Raw genomic sequence first — 22,238 nt, 5'->3', positions numbered from 1 at the left:
TTATTTTATACTTAAGACTTTGTTTTCAAAGCTGAAAGAATTAAATTTGAACCCTTGTTTGAGAGTGAGTTCACTTTTTCATTTGTATAACAGTGTCTATGTAAGATGAAATATAAAACACCGAAAAATGCAACACATAGCCAAGCGCATAACTTGCTTTGCAAGAAACAAGTTGAGTACTGCCAATGAAAAATGAGTTCTGAGTTGTTTTACTTGGGCTGCTAAAACAGTAAGAAAGAAAAACATTAAGAGACCCATTTCTGAAAATTGCACATTTTGTGAGACATGGTACATTAATTATTTTTTGATTGATTTTTGACAGTAACCTGTAGATTAACAGCGCAAGGACTAATTAGCTATAAATCTGAACTCTATTTAAGGATTTGTCCCTAACCAATGGATTGCTACGTACACAAAGCAAGATTCGACCCCTAACACTTGCTTAAGCAGACAAGTGAACAAACCTCTCGACTAACCTAAGTTGGTTGGATTAGCTATGAACCAAGCTCTTTTAATGAAAATTACAATTACAAGACCATTATCTTATCAAATTTGTCATATAAAAAACACTGTACAGTATTTCTAATCACTTCTGCAGCAGTGAAGATACAAGAAGTATCAATACTCTGTCATAAAACACTCTCTTTCAAAAAGCTTAAGCATTTGTGAGAGATTGTTCACGACATAGTTTCCATAATTCAAAACGTCACTACAATTGGTGGCTAAAGAAATTCCTAGTAAAGAGACGGCATGTCAAAATGTCATTACAATTTATTTTCTTGGACTTGAACACTGATGATGCAACATTGTTTGGTCTCCGGTAAGATCCCTGTAGCAAGTACTCAATGGATCTTTCCGTGTTTCTTGGGGGCCTTTCTTTTTCTGCCTCTTCTTAGAATGCAAGAACTCATTTGCTATGGATTCCAACGCTCGAACAGTCAATGGCCGGTTTCTAGTACTTTGTCTCCTGGGATTTATGTCAGGCTGCTGATCCAAAGAATCATGGCTTTGAGGCTTCTCAACATCACCCGAGGGTCTTTCCTGCTCTTCAGGAATCATATCATTTTGCTTTTGCAGTTGCAGTTGCTCCTTGAGCCCTGCAGTTGCAATTATTTCACCATCTTCAAACTTCGGCCGAACATGAGATGCATCTAAAGTGAGCGGTGGCTTTGATTCACATTTCTCAACTTTATCACAAGAAATGACCTTGTCAACGAGGAATCTATTTCGGAAGCTTTCTCCATTAGCACTTCCTTCAGCTGAAGGAGAAATCGAACTTACATTCTTCTCATGTCCAATTGGATTGCCAGCATTCTTGTTGGCATCGGGAAAACAGGATGACTGGGAGACACCGGGTTTTTCTGATCTAAAGCTCCCTGACTTCTCAAGCATGCGGTTTGTTTCAGATTTAACACAAGCAGTTAGTCTTCGCCGTTTGGTGGGATGAGCTGCAAGATTTGATCTCGCTCTCCGACAGAATTGATGTTTTATGGTAGGCAAACATGTCTTCGGATTTTCACATTTCTTATCCACCTTGTTTGCATTACCATCTGCTTTACAACCATGTGCTTTCGGTTTAGCAGCATCTCTATCGTGCGTGCCTTTCAGAAAATTCTTCTTATTCTTTTTCCCACATACAACCATAGTAGCTTCTATCTTGCTTGAAGATTTGTCATCTGAGGAACTCCCATCACTTTCTCTTTTAATTCCAATTATCTTCGAAGCTTCTTCCAGTTTAGCTAGTGGATATCTTAATTCTCTCACCTTTGATAAATTTCTTTCACAAGGAAAACTAGTATCAACAACGGTGAATATTGCAAACTTTTTGTTGTCAAGGTCACCCTTAATGGGGTTAGCCTTTTTGATATCTTTGTCCCCTTTATTACATGTTATGCCAGCAGAATTTACCTCAATTTTTCCCAATGGTTTACCAGGTATAGACCTCAAATCCCTAGATTCAGATGACTTCCTGCCATGCAACAAACTGGTACCAATAACTGTAAACTTCATAGGATTGGTATTATTGATAGAAGCACGAGGTTTGAGGTAACAGTGGCGATGACCATCAGATTGAGAATCCTCAGTCAATCCCTTTTCAGTCTCTTCATCATTGCAGCTATCAACTTTAGCTTCTTCGCCTTCAAGCTCAAGAAGATTCGGCTCAGCTACAACTTTGTTCAACACATCACTGACAGAATCAAAGTAATGATCACCTTTCACAAGTTTTCTCCTCGAAAATTTCTTAATACCAGGGATGAGAAAAACTAAAAACTCTTTAGAGCAGATGTATCCTTGACTATTCGGTTGCTCAGAGTGCCAGCCTCTTGCCAGTAAGCGGGGCCAAACAGCTTCCCAGAAAAGATCATTACTTTTCGCTTTGCTCAGTCGGAATCCTCCGGTCAAAAACTTTATTATATCATTGGGTTCAAGAGAAGACCAAGCTTTGCTATTTGGTACTGAAAACTCATGGCTGTTCCTCCCAGGTTCCGTAGAAAGCCTTGTAAGGTCTTCCTTCCCCTTGCCAATGCCTACAGCTTCCACAAGCATGCCAAGTCCCACGGTAGATTTCAAAGATGATACATATTCTTCTAGAGAAGTTCTCCCCTCAATATATGACTTAGAAACCTGATTATAAACATGAGTCATGTGAGGGATGATTTCGGTATTTATGTCATCTGATATTTCATCTTAACAACCATTGTATTGAAAATACAAACTAAAAAATGAAATATTTAGCAAACTAGCGAAGCTTTCCTTTGTAAATTACAAAGGGCTAAATCAGTTTAGTAACACAGGAGAATGAAAGACATGTTTGACATAATATGATGCATTGACAACAGGTATCGTATAACAACAATAGAGTCAAAGGATCTCAAAGATGACATGATTGACTACCTGTTGCAAGCTTTCTCGAAATTCCTCTGAGACCTGAGGAAGCAAGCGAGACATTAGTTCATGTTGCCTCCATCCATTAAAAAATTTCCGTCCTTGCATACATTTTCTTCCTTTCTTGTTCTTGCAGGAAGTCCATCTACGGTATTCTTCAGACTTATAAAACTTGCCATAGTAAAATGATAGTATATCTCCCATGCCTTTGTTCTCCAAGAACTTTTGTATCTGTATAAAATTCTTCCCAAAAATAAATAAACTAAGGACAAAACTCTTAACATCAGAATCACTCCAGGAGTTACTCAATGTTCCAGGGACCATCATGTAATGTTGGCTTTCATCCAATTGACCTCCCTTGTTGACAAAAGTGGCTGGTTTGGATTCTATTCCATGATCTAGTATACTGTTTTTCTTCTTCAAGTCATTCTCTTGACTATGCCACAGACGCAGCCCTTCAAAACCATTATCCACTTCCTTAGGCACCCACATGGTTGGGATGGTTAAACCAATAGCAAAATGAAGTGAATTATCATGCACAGCTTCTGAATCAGCAGGATTTATTTGAAGTTGAAGCTGTTCATATTCTTTCAAGGAAGGAACGTCCACCTGGTGTTCAAGACCGACTTGCGGATTCATTTGCGGGGCTCCAACTATGTCATTTATATCTGGAGAACTCGGAGGACTATCGGAGGTATGCTCTACCAAATGATCATAATCCTGGTGAACTGACTCCATCTGCCAAGCAATACAATTAGTTAGTCAAGCTATAACTTCAACTCAATATCTGAGAACATTGCAGAGAAAATTCAGATTAGATATATGGTGAAGAATGCACTTCAAACATTAGTGGAAACTACATCTACCAGTATTGTTCCAGGGAAGTTTGACTAATTTCTAACCAACCATTTCATATTTTTTCTCATCAATACTTGAGCATAGCCTCTTATTTATTGAAGGAATTTGAATTTGATGACCTTCCTCATTCAAGTTTTATAGCTAATCATCTCCATTGGTTTTTATATTATCCAATCTATATATCCATAATAGCTACTTAAAACAAAGCATTAGGTCTCTCCCATGTTTTCTCACCTTCCATTTTTCACAATTATGAGATTCTATAAAAATCAAACACAGACTCACTCAATGAAAAAGCATATTCAGTACTGAGAATCAAGAAGTTGCAGCAATACAATAGTGAATTCAGATTTGTTCAATTTGCCAAAGCAAGTCAAACTATTCAACTGTTAAAATTTAAGTGGCTATTGCTTTCTTATAATATACTCCCCCTGGTCTTGTTTATCCGTCACCATCACTTTTTGGTACAACCTTCAATCACCGTCAATGAACTCAATCCAAGGATGTACCCAAAAAACTGACAAAGACAAACCAAAACGAACAGAGAGAGTATACATTTGTGTAGATGACCAGAGTTTCCATTTGTATTTGGTGTGAAATTATAAAATACAATATTAAAGTTATAACAATGAATCCTCCACACACAACCCAATCCATGCTTACAAGCATCAAAAGATGCAATCTTTGGGGGAATGAATTCTCCAGCAGCTAACAAACCCAATTTATTCTTTTTTTGCAGCAAAGGGAAATTTCAAACCTGCTGAAATTCAAAGCACTAGAGTCCTTAACAATGGTACCTAAGACACTCCATAACACAAACCCTATCAATTCTTTAGCCAGAAAATTAAAAATCCAATTAGTGTAACTCAAACACCCGAAGGAATACAACATTCTTCACCAGTTGACACAGCTTTAGAAACAAAACCACTGAATCACACATATCACAGCAACCACAATATATTCGATCTTAGCTTAAAACAAAGGCAAAGAAAACTTATTACAAACCAAACCAAACTATAAGATACTCAACCTCAGATCCACATACATGTAACTTCATAATGAAAGCTAAAGACTAAAGAGCATGTAAATATATATACATGTAGCAGAGAAATACAGAACGAAACAGACTCAGATACGTTAGTAACGAAGGAGAAAATAATAATAAATAAAAATAATAACAATAAACAAGTGCATTGACAAGAAGACTCAGCACATCGACATGATTACGACGATATATGGAAACACTAAGCAGCCACAGAAATATTTAAGGGTCCTTGTTCTTAGTATCGTGCGTTCATATTAATCTAGAACAGGAACGAGTAGTAGAACACACATTTATTTGAGAAGATTTTCATAGATGATAATGAAGAATGAACATTTTGCTAAAGTGTAGCAGAAACAGTTAAAACCATAAATACATGACATCACATATAATAATATGAAATAAGAAGAAGATGGAGTTGATTAAATTACATATATACGTTTATGTTATCATAAAAGTTAAGGATATGTATATAATGAAGGAAGCGGTGAAATAAAGAACAAAGGTAAAGAAGAGAAGAGAGAAAGAGAGAGGAACCTGGTGAGAGTGAATTCGCGGGGCATATGAGAATGAAGGAAGAGAAAAGAGGGAACGAATGAAGAAAAAGAAGAGACTCTTGTTTGCTATGTGCCGTGCCGTGCTGTGGCCTCAGTATTTTGAAACACGGCCGAGTTAAATGAGTGAGTGACTCGCCCGAGTTCATGACATCGGCATGGGCTGTGTGTTTAAGTTGACGTGGTTATAAAGTCATTTATACTAATTTATCATTTTTCGGACTAATCCAAACATAATATTTGAAATGTATTTGTTTTTGGTTTTAAAATTTTTTCTTATAAAGCACCTAGTGAAAAATCAATCTCATAATACCCTATGCATTATATCTCCCTCGTTAAAAATTGATTTTTAAATAAAAATACACATTAATTATAGAGAAAAATAAACACATATATAAAAAAAGAAAACATAACTTGTTCCGTATAAATCAGGTTATACCTCGGACTAAGTAAGTAAATTCAAAAATAATAACCGTCCACCGTAACAAATCTCCTATTCATATCTTAAGCGAATTTTCAGATCTCGAAAACATACACCAATAAAGTCACCTAGAACGACTATATATAAATACTATTTTCAGTCGAAGATATGGGGGACAACAAGAAAAGAAGAGCACACAAGAGATTCGAAATACTTCTTTCTTAATACTCTGAGAAATATTATATTGACTTGGGCATCGGAGTCTTTTTTTTCAGGTTCCACGACCACGTCCCAACTCTAAGGATGATCCGAGTTTACAACATTGAAGGTAGCGAATTATCCCCTTAGGTGACGAGCTATAACTTGGAACATCCTTGGCAGGAGCATTCTTCACAAGAGCATTGGCATCCACCGCGGGGCTCGAGATTTTTAGACTAACCCCGCATTTTACTTTTTTTTTCTACTTTTTCACCCTTTCTTTGCAGGACTCTTCGACATGATTGAAGAATTACCAACTCCTACTCATATTGAACTAGTGGCCATGAATGCCAACCTCCAAGTAGAAGCGAGGAAAATGACTGAACTCTTGGCGAGTCGAACAGATAAAGAAGGAGACAAAAAAACACAGAAAAGGAAAACCCCAAACACGAGCCCGTTTCTGAAACAAACATTGTGAAGGAGGCCGTTCCTCCAAAATCCACAAACAAGAGAACAAATCCTTTCTCTGCAGAAATAATGAACTTCCAAATATCAAAGAACTTCATGCTTCCCACACACTAAAACCATATGAGGGTTTCACTGACCCCAAAATTCATGTTACTCAATTTGAATCTATGATGTTTTTGAATAGTGCTTCTGACCCAAGTTTATGCAGATCTTTCCCGACCTTTTTGGATGGTGCAAACTTATTGTGGTTTTCTAGTCTTCCTGCAGGATCAATCTCGAGTTCTGATGAATTTGCTGACCTATTTGTCAACCACTTCGCAGCCTCAAATATTTATGTTCATGACTCCGATTTTCTTAGAACCATCAAGCAGGGTCAACATGAGAGTTTGAAGGATTATATGACGCGATTCGCCAAAGTTGTAATGAAAATCCCGACATTCATCTTCACGCACTAAAAAGCGATCTTTGCCTAGGACAATTTCAGGAAACCATTGCAGTATCAAAACCTAAAACATTGGCCGAGTTCAGAGATAAAGCATTGGGACAAATAGAGATTGAGGAGTTAAAAGAAGAAAGAAAAGCCGACAAACAAATAACCCAAGCACCAAGAAGAGACGAAGATAGGCAGAGAAGATCAAATCAACCATAGAACCACAATAAGCCTTTCAAGCTGACACCAAAATTTGATTCTTACACGAAGTTCAACATAAAGAGAGAAAACATAGTACAGGAAATCCTCCATACCAAGCTCATAAAACCACCTAGCAAAGCAGGAAGTTATCAAGACCAGAAGTACGTAAATAAGAGTAAACACTGTGCATTCCACCAGAAGTTTGGACATACAACTGACGAATGAATAGTAGCCAAGGACCTACTCGAAAGGCTAGCAAGGCAAGGACAACTGGACAAGCATATCGGCAATCAAAACCAAAAGGAAGAAACAAGACCAACAACAGATCGGACTAAGTATAACGCTCTGCCAAAAGACAAAAAAACTCGGCACACTTCAACAGAATTACCTACCTTAAGAGGAGTTATCAACTACATTGCAGGAGAGTTCGCAAGCGGCGGCAACACCAACACAGCTCAAAAGTGAAGCTATCGAGCTATGTTAAACATGGAAGGATCTTCACAGGCACTACCTGTGTTACCTCTCAATGGGCACATTTCTTTTGATGCAGCTGCTTTCAACTCAGAAAGCCCAAATTTAGACGATCCCATTGTAATCTCGGCACACATGGGAAAATTAATAGTCAAGAAGGACTTGCTTGATCCCGGAAGCAGTGCCGACACATTATCCTATTTAACTTTTTAGAAAATATAGCTCAGCAACAAAAGTTTGCAACCTTCAATGGGGGAGATGGTAGGCTTCTCCGAAGAGAGGGTGCCAATAACAGGTTATGTATGGTTAAGAATGACGTTGGGAGAAGACCCATACTCAAAGACACTAGATATTCAATTCCTAGTGGTTGATTGCGTAAGCCCATATAATGTTATCCTGGGACGACCATCTCTTAACTCGTTTGGTGCTATTATTTTTATAGTTCACTTTTGTGTAAAGTTTTCTATGCAGGATAACATCGTTGTAACAGTGTACACCGACCATAAGGAAGCTCGACAATGCTACAATGGTCTAAGGACAAAAATAGCACAAAAGAAACTATTCAAAGGGTTAACTCTGTCTACAATACTGAGAACATCCCAACCTTAGCTGAATTAAATCCAAGAAATAATACCATCCGATCTGCTCCAACAAATGATCTACGCAAGGTACAACTCAATGATTCCGATCAATTTACTAACATTGGCTCTATTTTCTCTACAGGTATCGAGCGAAACCTCATCAAGTTTCTCAGCTCCAATTCTGACCTTTTTGCATAGACACCTGCAGACTGATAAACCCCAATTTGACGGTTTATCTTGTATTGAATTTAGAGTATTTTGTAGACCTTTTCTCACATTTACCCAATGAATTAGCATAGTTTTGTATATTCTCCTTTAATTGTGCTCAAGAGTGAAAACATGCTTTTTAGGTCCTAAAATAACTAAATCTAATTCTCCTTGATTCCATTAGATGCCTTGATATGTTTGTTAAGTGGTTTAAGGTTTAGGAGGCAAAGATTATATCAAGAGAATGAAGAAAGAAGCATGAAAAGTTGGAGAACTCATGAAGAAATGAAAGAACCGGAAAGCTGTCAAGCCGACCTCTTCGCACTTAAACGACCATAACTTGAGCTACAGAGGTCCAAATGATGCGATTCCAGTTGGGTTAGAAAGCTAACATCCGGGGCATCGAAACAATATAAGATTTGCCATAGTTGCTACACGTATGGTGGCGCGCACGCGCATAGTACGCGCATGCGCCGTTGCTGCCACCTGGTTCACTTAAAGCAAAACGTGGCCAGCAATTTTAGAAGCCTTGTGGGCCCAATCCAACTCATTTTTGATGCTATTTAAGCCAAGGATTGAAGGGGAATCCACATACTTTTCATACTCTCATACTTTAGAAGTTAGTTACCATTAGTCATAGTTTAGTAGTTAGAATTAGTTTCTAGAGAGAGAAGCTCTCACTTCTCTCTAGAATTAGGATTAGGATTAGGATTAGTTCTTAGATCTAGGTTTTAATCTTTACTTTCTTCTACTTCTACCTTTCAATTCTTTGTTGTTACATTCACCATTCTTCCATTCTTTTGTTGCAATTCCCTTTTATGTTGTTCTTGTGTTTTGTTGTAGATCTACTTTTGTTCCTCCTATTCTCTTTCAATTCAATTAGAGGTAATTCATAATAATTGTGTTCAATTGATTTGTTCTTGGGAGTTGGCTAGAACTTGTGGCTCAAGTCAATTCATCCACTTGACTTTCCTTTATTTAGCAAGGGTTAACTAAGTGGCAGCAATGAACAATTCTCATCACAATTGAGAAGGATAACTAGGATAGGACTTCTAATTTTCATACCTTGCCAAGAGCCTTTTATAGTTGTTAGTTTACTTTCTTGCCATTTATCTTTCATACTTCTTATCAAAACCCCAAAATAATTCACAACCAATAACAAGATACTTTATTGTAATTCCTAGGGAGAACGACCCGAGGTTTCAATACTTCGGTTTATAAATTTAGGGGTTTGTTACTTGTGACAAACAATCTTTTGTATGAAAGGATTATTGTTGGTTTAGAAACTATACTTGCAACGAGACTTCATTAGTGAATTTCTAAGCCGTCAAAAATCCGTTCATCAAAATGGCGCCGTTGCCGGGGAATTGTAATGGTGTTGTGTTATTGGTTATTGTATATATGTGAATATTGTGAATATGTTTGCTTTTTGCTTCTTTGTTAATTTTTAGTTTGTTCTCTTTAATTGTTCCTATTTTTTTGTTTTTTTTTGCCCTCTCTTGCTATCATGAATTCTCATTTTGGCTATGAGTGTGATTACAATTATGTTGTAGGTGATGAGGACTATAATGAAGACGTGTATCAAGAATGGGACAATCAAAGGTGGGAGGAACCATATGCATATGATCAATCTTCATGGCAACAACCTCCACCAATGCACTATGAAGAAGAGCCATTCTATGATGCATATCATCCCAATGGCTATGGTGAATCACCTTGTAACTTTCAAGAACCACCACCATATGCCTATGAACTATATCCTCAACATAACTCTCAACCATACTCACAAGCCCCTTCTTACCAACCACCTTCATATGACCCTAACCCATATCTATCCTACCAACAACCATATGAGCAATATGAACCACACATACAGCAACCACCACAACATCAACATTTTCAAGAGCCACCCCCTCCATATTATTACCAAGATAAACCACCTCCAATAAATGAAAATTTTCAACCACAAGATGAATACTACTTCCCACCACAACCTCCCATGGAAGAATACTCATATCCATTGATCCAAGAGCCACATGATCCTAATCATATTATCCAAGAGGAACAAGAGTCAAGGGATCATCTCAAGGAAGCATTGGATCAATTTCAAGCAACCATGGAGTGTGTAGTGCAACAAGTGGAAAGAATGGAAAACATTGAACCACCACAACTCTACCAAGAAGAACCATCTTCCTACTATGAACCCTTCCCCCAAAATGATGAACCCTTCCAACCACCCCAATCTCTAATGGATGAAACCATTGGTGTTCTTGTTCAAGGGCAAGAAGAGATGAAAAGGGATGTGCAAAATTTCATGGCCGCCTTGGATGCGGTAACAAATCAATTAGCATCCCAATGCTTGAACACTCAAGGAACTCCCATGGCTACATGTGGAGAATCGAATGAAGAACATAGCATGAAGGAGATATTGGAAACTCCGGTGGGAAATGAAGGAAGTTGCTTTGTATTGGAACAATTGGAGGAAGCTTTAATTGTTGAAGACAAGGAAGAAGTGGTAGAAGACTTAGGAGATGCGGAGCTTCCATGGGAACATAGAGTTGAAGAAAGCCCCTCCAAGATGATTGAAATTGATGCTAGAGAGGAAAGTGCACACCTTCCAAGGCATATTCCATATGAAGGCTTGGATGGGATAGAGCAAGGATTAAGTTCCCTTGGTGATGAAGATCAAGCATTAAGCCTTAGTGGTGAAGAATCCTTTGAGCATGAAGAACCTTCTCCGGTTGGATTTGAAAGCATTGAGGAGGTAAATTTTTCTCACCCCTCCTATTATGATTTGAGTAAAGGAAAATGTTTAGATAAAATTGTTGAACAAAGGATTGAGATTAAGAGATCTTGTGAAGAGGTGGAAGTCCGTAGAAATAGAAGAACGGGGGTTGGTTATGCTTTGTCAAGATCTTTGGAAGCATCTTTGTCTAGGTTGCCATCTACACCTTCATTTGAGTGGGTGAAATTCATTTCTATTAGTTTTATTATCCCACTTGAATATGGTTTGCTTGAAACGGATGGTCAACTTAGGGAACTTTGTGGGATAAAGCGTAAGAGAAAAATATTTCGTGGATGGCGTTGCAAAACAAGGCTCATTTTGGTTGATTCTTCAAGGGTTAAATACAACGGTTGGACTAGTGCTCAATTAGGTGGATCTAGAAGGATGTTTGGTCATTTTATTGAGAATTCATCTTGCGTACCACCCAGATGGTCTAATGAGAATCAACTTGAAGACGGGTGTAGAAACAAGATATGGGATCCAGGAATACATGATGATCAATTTTGGGAGCCCTTAGCTTGTGTGGAACTCCATCAAGGCTTGGAGACATTGATTTTGAATGATGGAGCTTATTGGAAGTCCAAGCATTGGTGGATGTTCAAGTGGTATTTTGGTAGCTGTTTGGAGGTTTGGAATGCTTGGATTGGTGCAAAAACATAGCAAAAATTTTTGAAAAAAAACAGAACACCATCCACGTGTGCGCGCACATGACACGTACGCGCACCTGAGCATTTTTCGACCACCCACGCGGACGCGCACTATACGCGTATGCGTGGATGCAAAAAAATTCTACCCCAGCCAAAAACCCGAGAGTTAGGCCTGCCCTGTGCGAACATTGGGCCTCATAAGGCACAAGTCTATGCACGCGTGCGCGCACCTGGCGCGTACACGCACATGATCTTAAATTCGCAATGCACGCGCACGCACACTGTGCGCGCGCGCGTCGATTGCGCAATCTGCACCCCCGGTACTTTTACTCGAGAGTTGTGCCAGACTTGGGCCGACACTATGCCTCCGGCCTAACTCGATGCACGCGTGCGCGCACCTGGCGCGTACGCGTCCTTCAACCGATTTGCCCATTGACGCGTAAACGTGCATGACGCACACGCGTCGGTAAAAAAAAAGTTTTTTTTCTCCTCTTCCATTTTATTTTGCTTTTCACATTCGCATACTTCTACTCTTCCCGTTTTCATTTAGTTTCTGTAGCATGTTTTCGTTTTTTTAGTCATTTTACTAATGGTGTTGCATCTTCCTACTCAATTGTTGAGGATTCCTTGCATTATTTTGGTGCCTCTTGATATGCCATTTTCTCTTATTTTGGTGCCTCTTGATATTCCTTTTAATCTTTGCTTTCTTCTACTTCTACATCTCAATTCCTTGTTGTTAGATTCATTCTTCTTCCATTCTTTGGTTGTAATTTCCTTTATGTTGTTCTTGTATTTTGTTGTAGATCTAGTATTGTTCCTTCCATTTTCTTTCAATTCAATAAGAGGTAATTCATAATAATTGTTCTTCTTTTCTTTTCTATTGTTGATCTCTTGCCTTTGTAGTTAGATCTCTCTTTAATTCTTGCAATTTATGTTGTTTACTTGCCTTTTATGTGTTTGTTGAAATGCCTCTTCTAGATATAGTATAGATTTTGTTCCTCTTGGCCTAGGTAGAGTAATTAGTGACACTTGAGTTATCTAATTCCTTTGTTGATTGATAATTGGAGAGATTGCTAATTGGTTTGGAGTGCACTAAAGCTAGTCCTTCCTTGGGAGTTGGCTAGAGCTTGTGGCTCAAGTCAATTCATCCACTTGAATTTCCTTTATTTAGCAAGGGTTAACTAAGTGGTAGCAATGAACAATTCTCATCACAATTGAGAAGGATAACTAGGATAGGACTTCTAATTTTCATACCTTGCCAAGAGCCTTTTATAGTTGTTAGTTTACTTTCTTGCCATTTATCTTTCATACTTCTTATCAAAACCACAAAATAATTCACAACCAATAACAAGATACTTTATTGTAATTCCTAGGGAGAACAACCCGAGGTTTCAATACTTCGGTTTATAAATTTAGGGGTTTGTTACTTGTGACAAACAATCTTTTGTATGAAAGGATTATTGTTGGTTTAGAAACTATACTTGCAACGAGACTTCATTAGTGAATTTCTAAGCCGTCAAAAATCCGTTCATCACAGACATGTCGGAAATCGACCCAAATTTCATATGTCATGGACATACCGTCAACCGTAATGCTCACCCCGTATGACAAAAAATATGAAATTATGGAATAGAAAAAAGAGATGCAGTAGTAACAGAAAATCAGAAATTGCTTGATGCAGGATTTATCCGAGAACTCAGATTTTCATCATGGTTAGCAAACCTAGCAATGGTAAAAAAGAGCTCGGAAAAATGGCGCATATGTATAGATTTCACAGATTTGAATAAAGCATATCCAAAGGACTCATATCCGCTGCCAAACATTAACAGACTGGTAGACAATACCTCGAGATTTAAAGTAATTAGTTTCATGGATGCTTACTCCGGCTATAATCAGATATTAATGCACTTAGACAATCAAGACAAAACGGCATTCATAACCGACCAAGGTAATTTCTGTTATAAAGTTATGCCTTTTGGATTAAAAAATACAGAGGCTACATACCAGCGACTGATGAACAAAGTCTTCAAAGACCAAATCGGATGGAACATTGAAATTTATGTTGATGACATGGTAGTCAAGTCAAGTTCGGAGGAGAACCATCAAGTCGACCTTCTTGAAGTTTTTCAACAACTTAGGAAGTATAATATGAGGCTAAACCCTGAGAAATGTGCATTTGGAGTACACGGAGGCAAGTTCCTTGGTTTCTTACTAACAAATCAGGGAATATAAGCAAACCCAGATAAATGCCAGGCTGTGATAAAATTGTAATCACCTCGAACAGTCAAAGAAGTACAATAACTCACCGGTCACCTAGCATCTCTGTCACGTTTTTTTCCTATGGCTGCTGCAAAATCATATCACTTTTTCAATACCTTAAGGAAAGCCAACAAGTTTGTCTGGATAGATGAATGCAAAAATTCCTTCGCCGAGTTCAAAAATCTTCTCAGTTCACCACCTATACCTCAGAAACCTCAGCAAGGTAAAGCCCTCTACTTATATCTTTCAATTTTGGCTAGCACAGTTAGTTCTGTACTTGTGATAGAAACATGTAAAGAGCAACATCCAATATACTTTGTTAGTAAAGTCCTCCAGAACACAGAAACAAGGTACCCAACCATAGAAAAACTTGCATCCGGCTTGATCACTATAGCTTGGTGGTTGCATCATTTTTTCCAAAATAATCAAATAATAGTATGGACCAGCCAACCGTTACGCCAAATATTAGCACGACTAGATTTAGCTAGACAACTTACAAAATGGTCAGTAGAGCTTTCAGAATTTGACATCTGTTATCAATCACGAGGGTCACCAAAGGCTCAAGCTTTAGCCAACTTTATCAAAGAATTCACCACTTTACAAAATCTCACTCACGAGTGGGAGCTATATGTGGACGGAGATTCCAATGAGAATGGATGTGGGGCTGGAATCATACTCAAAGACAACATCAGAGTACATGCCAAACAATTAAGCTGAATACGAAGCGTTGTTGGCCGGGCTACCATTGGTAAACAAGGTGAACGTCCAAAATCTAAAGGTATACTGCGATTCTCTCCTCGTCGTACAACAGGTAAGTGGTCATTTTCAGGTACGAGATCCCCTCTTAGAAAAATATTTCAATATAGCAAAAGATATGATACAATATTTTCAAAAATTTGAAATATCACACATACCCAGAGAACAAAATCATAGGGCGGACATTTTATCCAAATTAGCTACTTCTAGAATAACCAATTCTACAAATACTATGTCGCATATTACATTAACTGAGCCAAGCTTAGATATTAAGCCTATTTTTAGCGTGTCACAGGAAGTTGACTGGTGAAGTTCATATAAGATATATAAGAACTGGAGAAATACCACCCAATGAACAACCAAAGTTATTCAGAATGAAAGTGAGCTATCACACTGTGATGGGAAATGACCTATGCAAACGAGGCTTCTCTCGACCATTACTCAAGTGCCTAGGACCGTCAGAAGCAGAAGCCGCCATAGCCGAGGTTCATGAAGGCATCTGTGGCAACCACACAGGAGGTCGGAGTTTAGCTTCAAAACTCTTGCAAGCCGGATACTATTGACCGACCCTGTGAAAGGATTGCATGGACAAAGTGCAGTAATGCGATACTTTCCAAAAATGTGCGCTACTTATTCATAGTCTAGCCAAGCTGTTGCATACTTCCGACATTAGCTGGCCTTTTCATAAATAGGGAATGGATATCCTAGGATCATTCCCAATATTGGCAAGACATGTAAAATTTCTATTGGTAACAATAGATTATTTTATGAAGTGGATAGAAGCACAACCATTCGCAAAGATAACCTCCAACAAGGTACACTCTTTTATATGAAAATCCCTTGTATGTAGATATGGCTTACGCAGCGAGATTATTTCTGATATTGGTCGGCAATTCATTGATAAAAAAATTACATCATTCTTAGCTGACCTTTGCATCAAGCATCATTTTCCTCTGTAGAGCACCTGCAAAGCAACGGGCTCACAAAGGTGGCTAATAAAATTATTTTGCAGGCCTTAAAGAAAAAACTAACAGAGGTCAAAGGACGTTGGGCTGAGCTCATACCTAAAATCTTATGGAGCTATAATACAACACCACAATCCTCAACAAATGAGACTCCGTTCTGATTAGTGTACAACAAGGATTCAATGATCCCAGTCGAGATCTCCCAAGGATCAATTCGAACCGAGCTTTTTGACGAAGCTACTTCATGGATGCAAGATCAGCCAAGCTCGACATGATAACTGACGAACGAGATTTAGCTGAAATGTGACAGAAGTCTATGCAACTAGCTACGAAATGCAAGTATAACAAAATAGTATGGCAAAGAATACTACAACAAGAAGATCTAGTGCTACAAAGAATAGAAGAAGTCCAAAAGCCTACAGGGCATAGCAAACTAGCAGCAATGTGGGAAGGACTTTTTAGAATCTCCAAAGTCATCGGACATGGGGCTTATCGTTTAGAAACATTGGATGGAACTGAGCTACCCAGTACTTGGAACATTTCATCATTAAAGTTCTATTATAGCTAACTTTCGCTGTAAAAAGCTGGGGTTGATAAATACTCTTTTTCCTAATCATGAAGTTTTCTCCTAAAAAAGGGTTTTACTCTGACAGATTTTAATGAGGCCGATCACCCTACACTTTCCACGTTGGAAGGTCTTTTTTATGTAACACATAAACTTATTTCTTTCTATCGCCTATATTATTCCTTTCATTCAAACCAACACAAGTCAAAGTTGGATACAATTTCACCATAATAGGCAAACATAGCATTCAAATAATTACTATTTCAAAATAAAATCGACATTATAAGTCAACGCCAGTTCAAACGCTAAACAAACTGATAACAAATATATTAGACATAAATCCAAATGTCAGTTTCAAAATACAAATACCCAAAATTAAAGCAAAGCTTTTACAAAAAACTTAACAATCTTTATCCACAAAAGCAGCATTTTCATCCACCACTTCACCTGCATCATCCTCCATGGGCTCACCATTAACTACGATCTTGGTCACATCAAGCTTTCCGATGTCGAACTCAGAAGCAAAGGCAACTACTTGGCTTACAGCTTGGTCAAACCCAACAGCAAACATCTCTAAAACTTCCTTCTCAAGTTTATGAATTCGGGAAGTCTTTTGTCCTTTGACCTTGTCATTTTCCTTAATTTCATTATGCAAAGAACGAATTTGATTTTGAAGCTTTGTAAGCTCCTCCTTTCTATCCTTAATCTGTGATCACACTTTCTTTTTCTTTTAAGGATTTCTCCAAAGTCTCTAACTTTTCCATAACAACACTTTTTTCTTCACCTAAGAATTATGTAGCACGGTCTACACATAGCAGTCGTAAAGCAAGAATCTATAAAATAAACAAATATATGTTGGACCATAGATACAACAAATCAAACACAAGTGACGATAAAGAAACAAACTTGCATAAACTTTCCAACTCCCTCCATACCAATTTATCGTGCCAACCTCATATCACTGGCATATTGAGAAACCTTATCAGCAAGTTTGGTAATAGGAAACTGCTCACTCCAAAGAGACTGAGGATTCACCCCTCAATAAAACCATGAAGCCTTTTCTGTCTCTCAAAAACAGACCTACCGCCACCACCAGCATCCATTTCTTCTTCAAAAAGAATTTCCAGTGACTTTCCTTATTCAAGTCTTTTTCTTTTCGAAGAAGGAATAGGTCGAGCGCTAGATTGAGAGACATCTCCACAGATATCTTTCACCATCCCAGAGCCGCTGATATCCTTCTCGCTTTTCTTTTTCAAAAATGATTATAGCCGAGAAGTGGTTAAATTTGACACCCTTCCACTTGTAGCAATACAGAAAGAATTAATCCTAAATGAACCATCAATGAAAACAAAAATCATTAATTTACCTATGTAAGACTTTAACCCCTCTTTATCTTTCTCCTTTTCCAATATCAACATTTTAGAATTAGACAAAAGCTCTCCAGCTGCAAAACACTCTACCAAGAAATCTAGGAACAGATTCTCTTCTTCATTTCTCTCCATAGCCTCCAAATTTGCATTGGTTCCAGGCACCAGTACAGGGGAATTTTTCAATCAATTCGTCATCTAAATAAAAAGGGATATTCAATTTATGAAGATCAAACCTTTACAAACATAGATTTAAAACTCTTGAAAGAGGACTTATACAGTAAAAACACAGAACGACCTGAGAAGCTACTAAGGTTGATCCACAAACCTTTTCTCACTCCCTTTGATTGAAACAATGAAAAGAAAATATTCAGAGATGAAGGAAACTCCAAAAAGGCCATTAAACACCCAGGAATTTGAGTGTAGTTGTGATGGGGCACAGTTTAAATGCATCAACACCTTACACTCAAACTCAGAAAAGGGGATCCTCAAATGAAGCTCAGTTAAATAGGGGGTATATATATAAAAATATGCCCAGTCCCCCTTCATCTCACGAACCCTCTCTTCACTACTACATGGGAGTATTTTCACACCAATAGCGGAATCATCCTTAGCAAGCTTCATAGATTTAACCTCATGCAAGGATTTAGTATCACAATACGCAGAGGCGCGATGCTTCACATCAACATGCACCCAATTATAAATGTTCTCCTTTTTTACCTCCATCACTTTCTCCTTTTCTCTAGCCATTGCCAAAGCAAAAATGAAGAAAAAGACAAGTGACACTAACTAATAAACCGCTGTTTTATGGTTTATCTTGTGCTTAATTTAATAGATTTTATCCACTATTCTCATACATATTCATAGAAATCACATGTTTTATATTTTACTTCCTGATTTTGTGCTATGATTGAAAACATTCTTCTTTGACCTTAAATTTACTAATTTTAATCCTCTCTTATTATCATTCGATGCCGTGATATATTTGTTAAATGTTTTCAAGGTTTACAAGGTAGGAATTGCTTAGAGGATGGAAAGGAAGCATGCAAAAGTGGAAGGAATACAAGAAATTGAAGAAATTGGAAAGCTGTCAAGCCTGACCTCTTCGTATTAAATCAATCATAACTTGAGCTACAGAGGTCCAAATGAGGCAGTTCCAGTTACGTTGGAAAGCTAACATCCGGGGCTTCAAAATGATATGCAATTTACTATAGTTGCATTGCTGTTAGGCGACGCGTACGTGTGGATGACACGTACGCGTGGATAGTGCGTTAGACATGCGACGCTTACGTATGATGGAGCCACATGCTATACGTATCAGAAATCGCTAGGGACAATTTTTGGGCTATTTTTGGCCCAGTTTCAAGCCCGACAACACAAATTAGAGGTTGGGAGTGGAGTAGAATCAATCATTCACTTTGGACATTAGTTAGGGTTTTAGATGTAGTTTTCTAGAGAGAGACTCCCTCCTCTCTCTAGGTTTTAGATTTTTAGGATTAATTCTTCTCAAATTCTAAATTCTATCTTATTTTGTTTTAGTTTCTCTTCTACTTTTATTGGTTCTAGCTCTCTGGCAGCCCCCTCCGATGGCACCCTCTCACTATTCTGTTGCTGTCGCTACTACAAACAATTCTGCCGCTACTATAAATAATTCTGCCGCCCCTTCTTCTCTTCTTCTTCTCCTGCTACCCTTCTTCTCAGCACTGATGTGAGGAGGAAGGCTAGAAACTCCTGCTCAGCTGTTCCCTTCCCCTGTTAAAGCTCATTTCAAGTAATGCTTTTGAACTTTTAAAACATGATTAATGTCTGAGCTTACTTGTTATTATAAAATAGGATTTTTATTGATTATTGTTGATTTGTGCTGATTATTTGGGTTACTTAGTGAAGTTTCCATTATATATATATATTTATTAATATTGATTTAATTTGTTCCTAATTAGGAATTGGTTAGAGAATTTATAACAATTTGTTCAACATGTTATGTTTCTTGAATTTGAATTTGATTTTGTTTGGACTGGATTGATTGATTTTCTGCTGAATATCTGCAATGTGCTGCTGATTGTTGTGTTGTTCATGCTGATTTGTGTGAATTGATGTTGAAGGAATACTTGGTTGTGCTATTTCTTGTTGTTTGATGCTTTTTCATGCCAAATGCTCGATTATATGCCTTTATGTCTAATTTGTATTTTAGTTGATAATTAGTATTATCCTCGAGTTAGCTTTAATTTTTAGTTTTAGCTAGAGGATCTAAGTTGTTAACATAGGTTAGATTTAAAGTATTAGGTTGTACTCATTTACTATGGCAATCTAGGTGCATTATTTTTAGGATTATTCTAATTCATATGTATAATTATTGAAGAAATCATTTATTTTAAGGCAACAATTAATATTCTTTTTTTAAATCTTGGTAAAATTTAACTTAATTCCCTATATTTTCAAATAAATGTATTATTGTTACATATAATGACATTCTCTGAGATTTAAATACCAACATATATGATGCCCTTATAAATGTATACAATAGTATAAAGAAGTTAATATATTCTACTAGAAATGTTGTGAATTTAATTGAGTTTTGACTGATGTTGTAGATTGAGGTTGATTAGATTTGTGGGAACTGTAAAGATGAATATGTGTCAAATTTTAGGAGAGGTTATGTAATTTTTTTTTGAAATAATATAAATGTTGAAGGATTTATGTTGTATATATGCTGATTAGTGTTAATTGGTATTCTCTTTCCAGACATGACGACAGGTAGCAGAGGTGTCACGAGTTTGTCTTGTGGTCGTGGTAGAGGGATGGTTTCTACTGGTACCCCATGGACTTCTTAGTCTTCACCCTCTATCCCGACTACCCTGTCGACCCTTGTGATGACATAGGTGGGTCCACCGAACCAACAGTTCATCATGGTCTCAAACCCCAACTACGTAACTCCTTCTGTTACGTCCCCTACAACTCCAGTGACAGAGATCGCAGTGGGTGATTCCTCTAATGCGTCTTAGCAAGATGTCTCTTTACCACCACTCGTCATATGGATGAGGATTTAGGCTGATGGCATGTAGGCATGAGTACTATTTTAATGTCTTTATTCGCAATCTATTTTGAATTTGTTAAGTTTTATGTGTTTTTATGTGTTTGCTAATCTTAAGTTTTTCATTGATAGGTTTGCACTAAACAACAATTCATGTACATAGGAGATCTCCAATGTAATTAAGTCCATGTACGACCACCCATGGCCGAGCTACAAGTAGATCCCTGCTGAAACTAGAGAGCGATGGTTTTAAAAGTTGGTTATAAGAACTGAATGTTGTTGAATTAACTATATTTTATTTCGACTAACTAATGTTGTTGAATTACTTTGTTAAGGAGAACTTTATATGGGATAAGGAACATGATGTCTTGATCAAAAAAATCTACAACCATTGGATAGCTAGGCAACTTCAGCAGATGATGCAGAACGTTCGTAAGGGCACGATCACCTCATGATTTGGCTCTATCCAAATATTAAGAAGGAACTGGATATCCATTTTAGTATCGATGATGGGTTTAAATGTCGCTGTCTAATGAACAGAACTAACAGGCTTCACTGAGGTCATCGAAGTATACACGTGGGTCGGTGACTTTTATAAAGACAAAGAGCAGACTGGTATGTAGTTTGGTAATCTTTGTTAATTATTACTTGAATTAATTGTTACTTGATTTATTTTATTAGTTGGTTTCAATATGTGTAGTCTAATTCATTAGAGCATGAGGCGACATTGGTGGAGACCTTTACGTATACCCAAACATTGAAGGCCAACAAGAAAAGATTTGTTGATGAGCGATATGCGGCTTATTATGTGAGTTTTAATTAATTCTAAGTTTGAAATATATTTGGTTAAAGTCAATTAATTGTCATCCTAACCACATCGTGTGTTACAAAGGATGACTACACGCAGATATTGGAGGCCGCGACCTAGCAATCTCAGCCTAGTGGGGACGACCTTGGTTTGATGACTCAGTCATTGATTCTGGTAGGGTTTGACGTGAGACTCCCTCTGAGCCATACAAGAATCGCGTTTGTGGGTTGGGGCCGTTCTTTGCCAGCAGCTTCTGCATCTCCAAGTTGGTGGCTTCATCTGCCTTTGCCTCTGCCACCAGCCCTACCGTTCCCGAGAAAGTTGTCAAATTTGAAGGAGGAGGTGTAGAAGCTCACTTAGGAGCTTCACTAACAAGCTCAACAGTTTGAGGAGAGGTACAACCAGCTTCTTTCATGTGTGGGAGACACTATTACCATTAGGTTAGAGCGGACGGAGAAGTTGGAGAGGCTAGAGCACTTGCGAGACTAGATAGCGGTGTATATCGAGCTGATACGCGCTAGAGCAACAGCATTGCTGGTGGGGGCACCAACATCAGCACCTAGTCCGTCACCTTAGCAAGGGGAAGACGACAACAATGACGATTACCAGGATCCATAGGGTTAGGAATTTAATTTTTTATGTCTATTTCATTGTATGTTGCTTCTTTAATTTTTTTAATTAGTTGATTTTTGGTAGTTAGAATTTGTGTACTAATCTTGTAAAAAAATTAATTTGACT

At 37.8% G+C, this 22,238-nt stretch overlaps 1 protein-coding gene across 1 annotated transcript; it reads right to left on the bottom strand.

Annotated features, from left to right (window-relative positions):
- Positions 1–537: 537 nt before the first annotated feature.
- LOC107465335 (uncharacterized) lies at positions 538–5,421 on the bottom strand. Its single transcript, XM_021130757.2, has 3 exons — positions 5,324–5,421; positions 2,896–3,624; positions 538–2,625 (listed from the first exon to the last, which is right to left on the bottom strand). The coding sequence occupies exons 2-3, from the start codon at positions 3,622–3,624 to the stop codon at positions 772–774; spliced, it is 2,583 nt and encodes an 860-aa protein (XP_020986416.2). The 5' UTR covers positions 5,324–5,421; the 3' UTR covers positions 538–771.
- Positions 5,422–22,238: the final 16,817 nt, after the last annotated feature.

This window comes from Arachis duranensis, chromosome 9 (genome assembly GCF_000817695.3).
Source record: "Arachis duranensis cultivar V14167 chromosome 9, aradu.V14167.gnm2.J7QH, whole genome shotgun sequence".
NCBI classification, from domain to species: domain Eukaryota; kingdom Viridiplantae; phylum Streptophyta; class Magnoliopsida; order Fabales; family Fabaceae; genus Arachis; species Arachis duranensis.
This window is presented reverse-complemented; position numbering and strand designations above follow the sequence as displayed.

Bases quoted from the DNA above. Each gene is read 5' to 3' on its own strand.
- LOC107465335 (XM_021130757.2), bottom strand. From the start codon at position 3,624: ATGGAGTCAGTTCACCAGGATTATGATCATTTGGTAGAGCATACCTCC. The intron at 2,626-2,895 runs GTAGTCAATCAT...GTTTATAATCAG, and splicing joins TTCGAGAAAGCTTGCAACAG to GTTTCTAAGTCATATATTGA.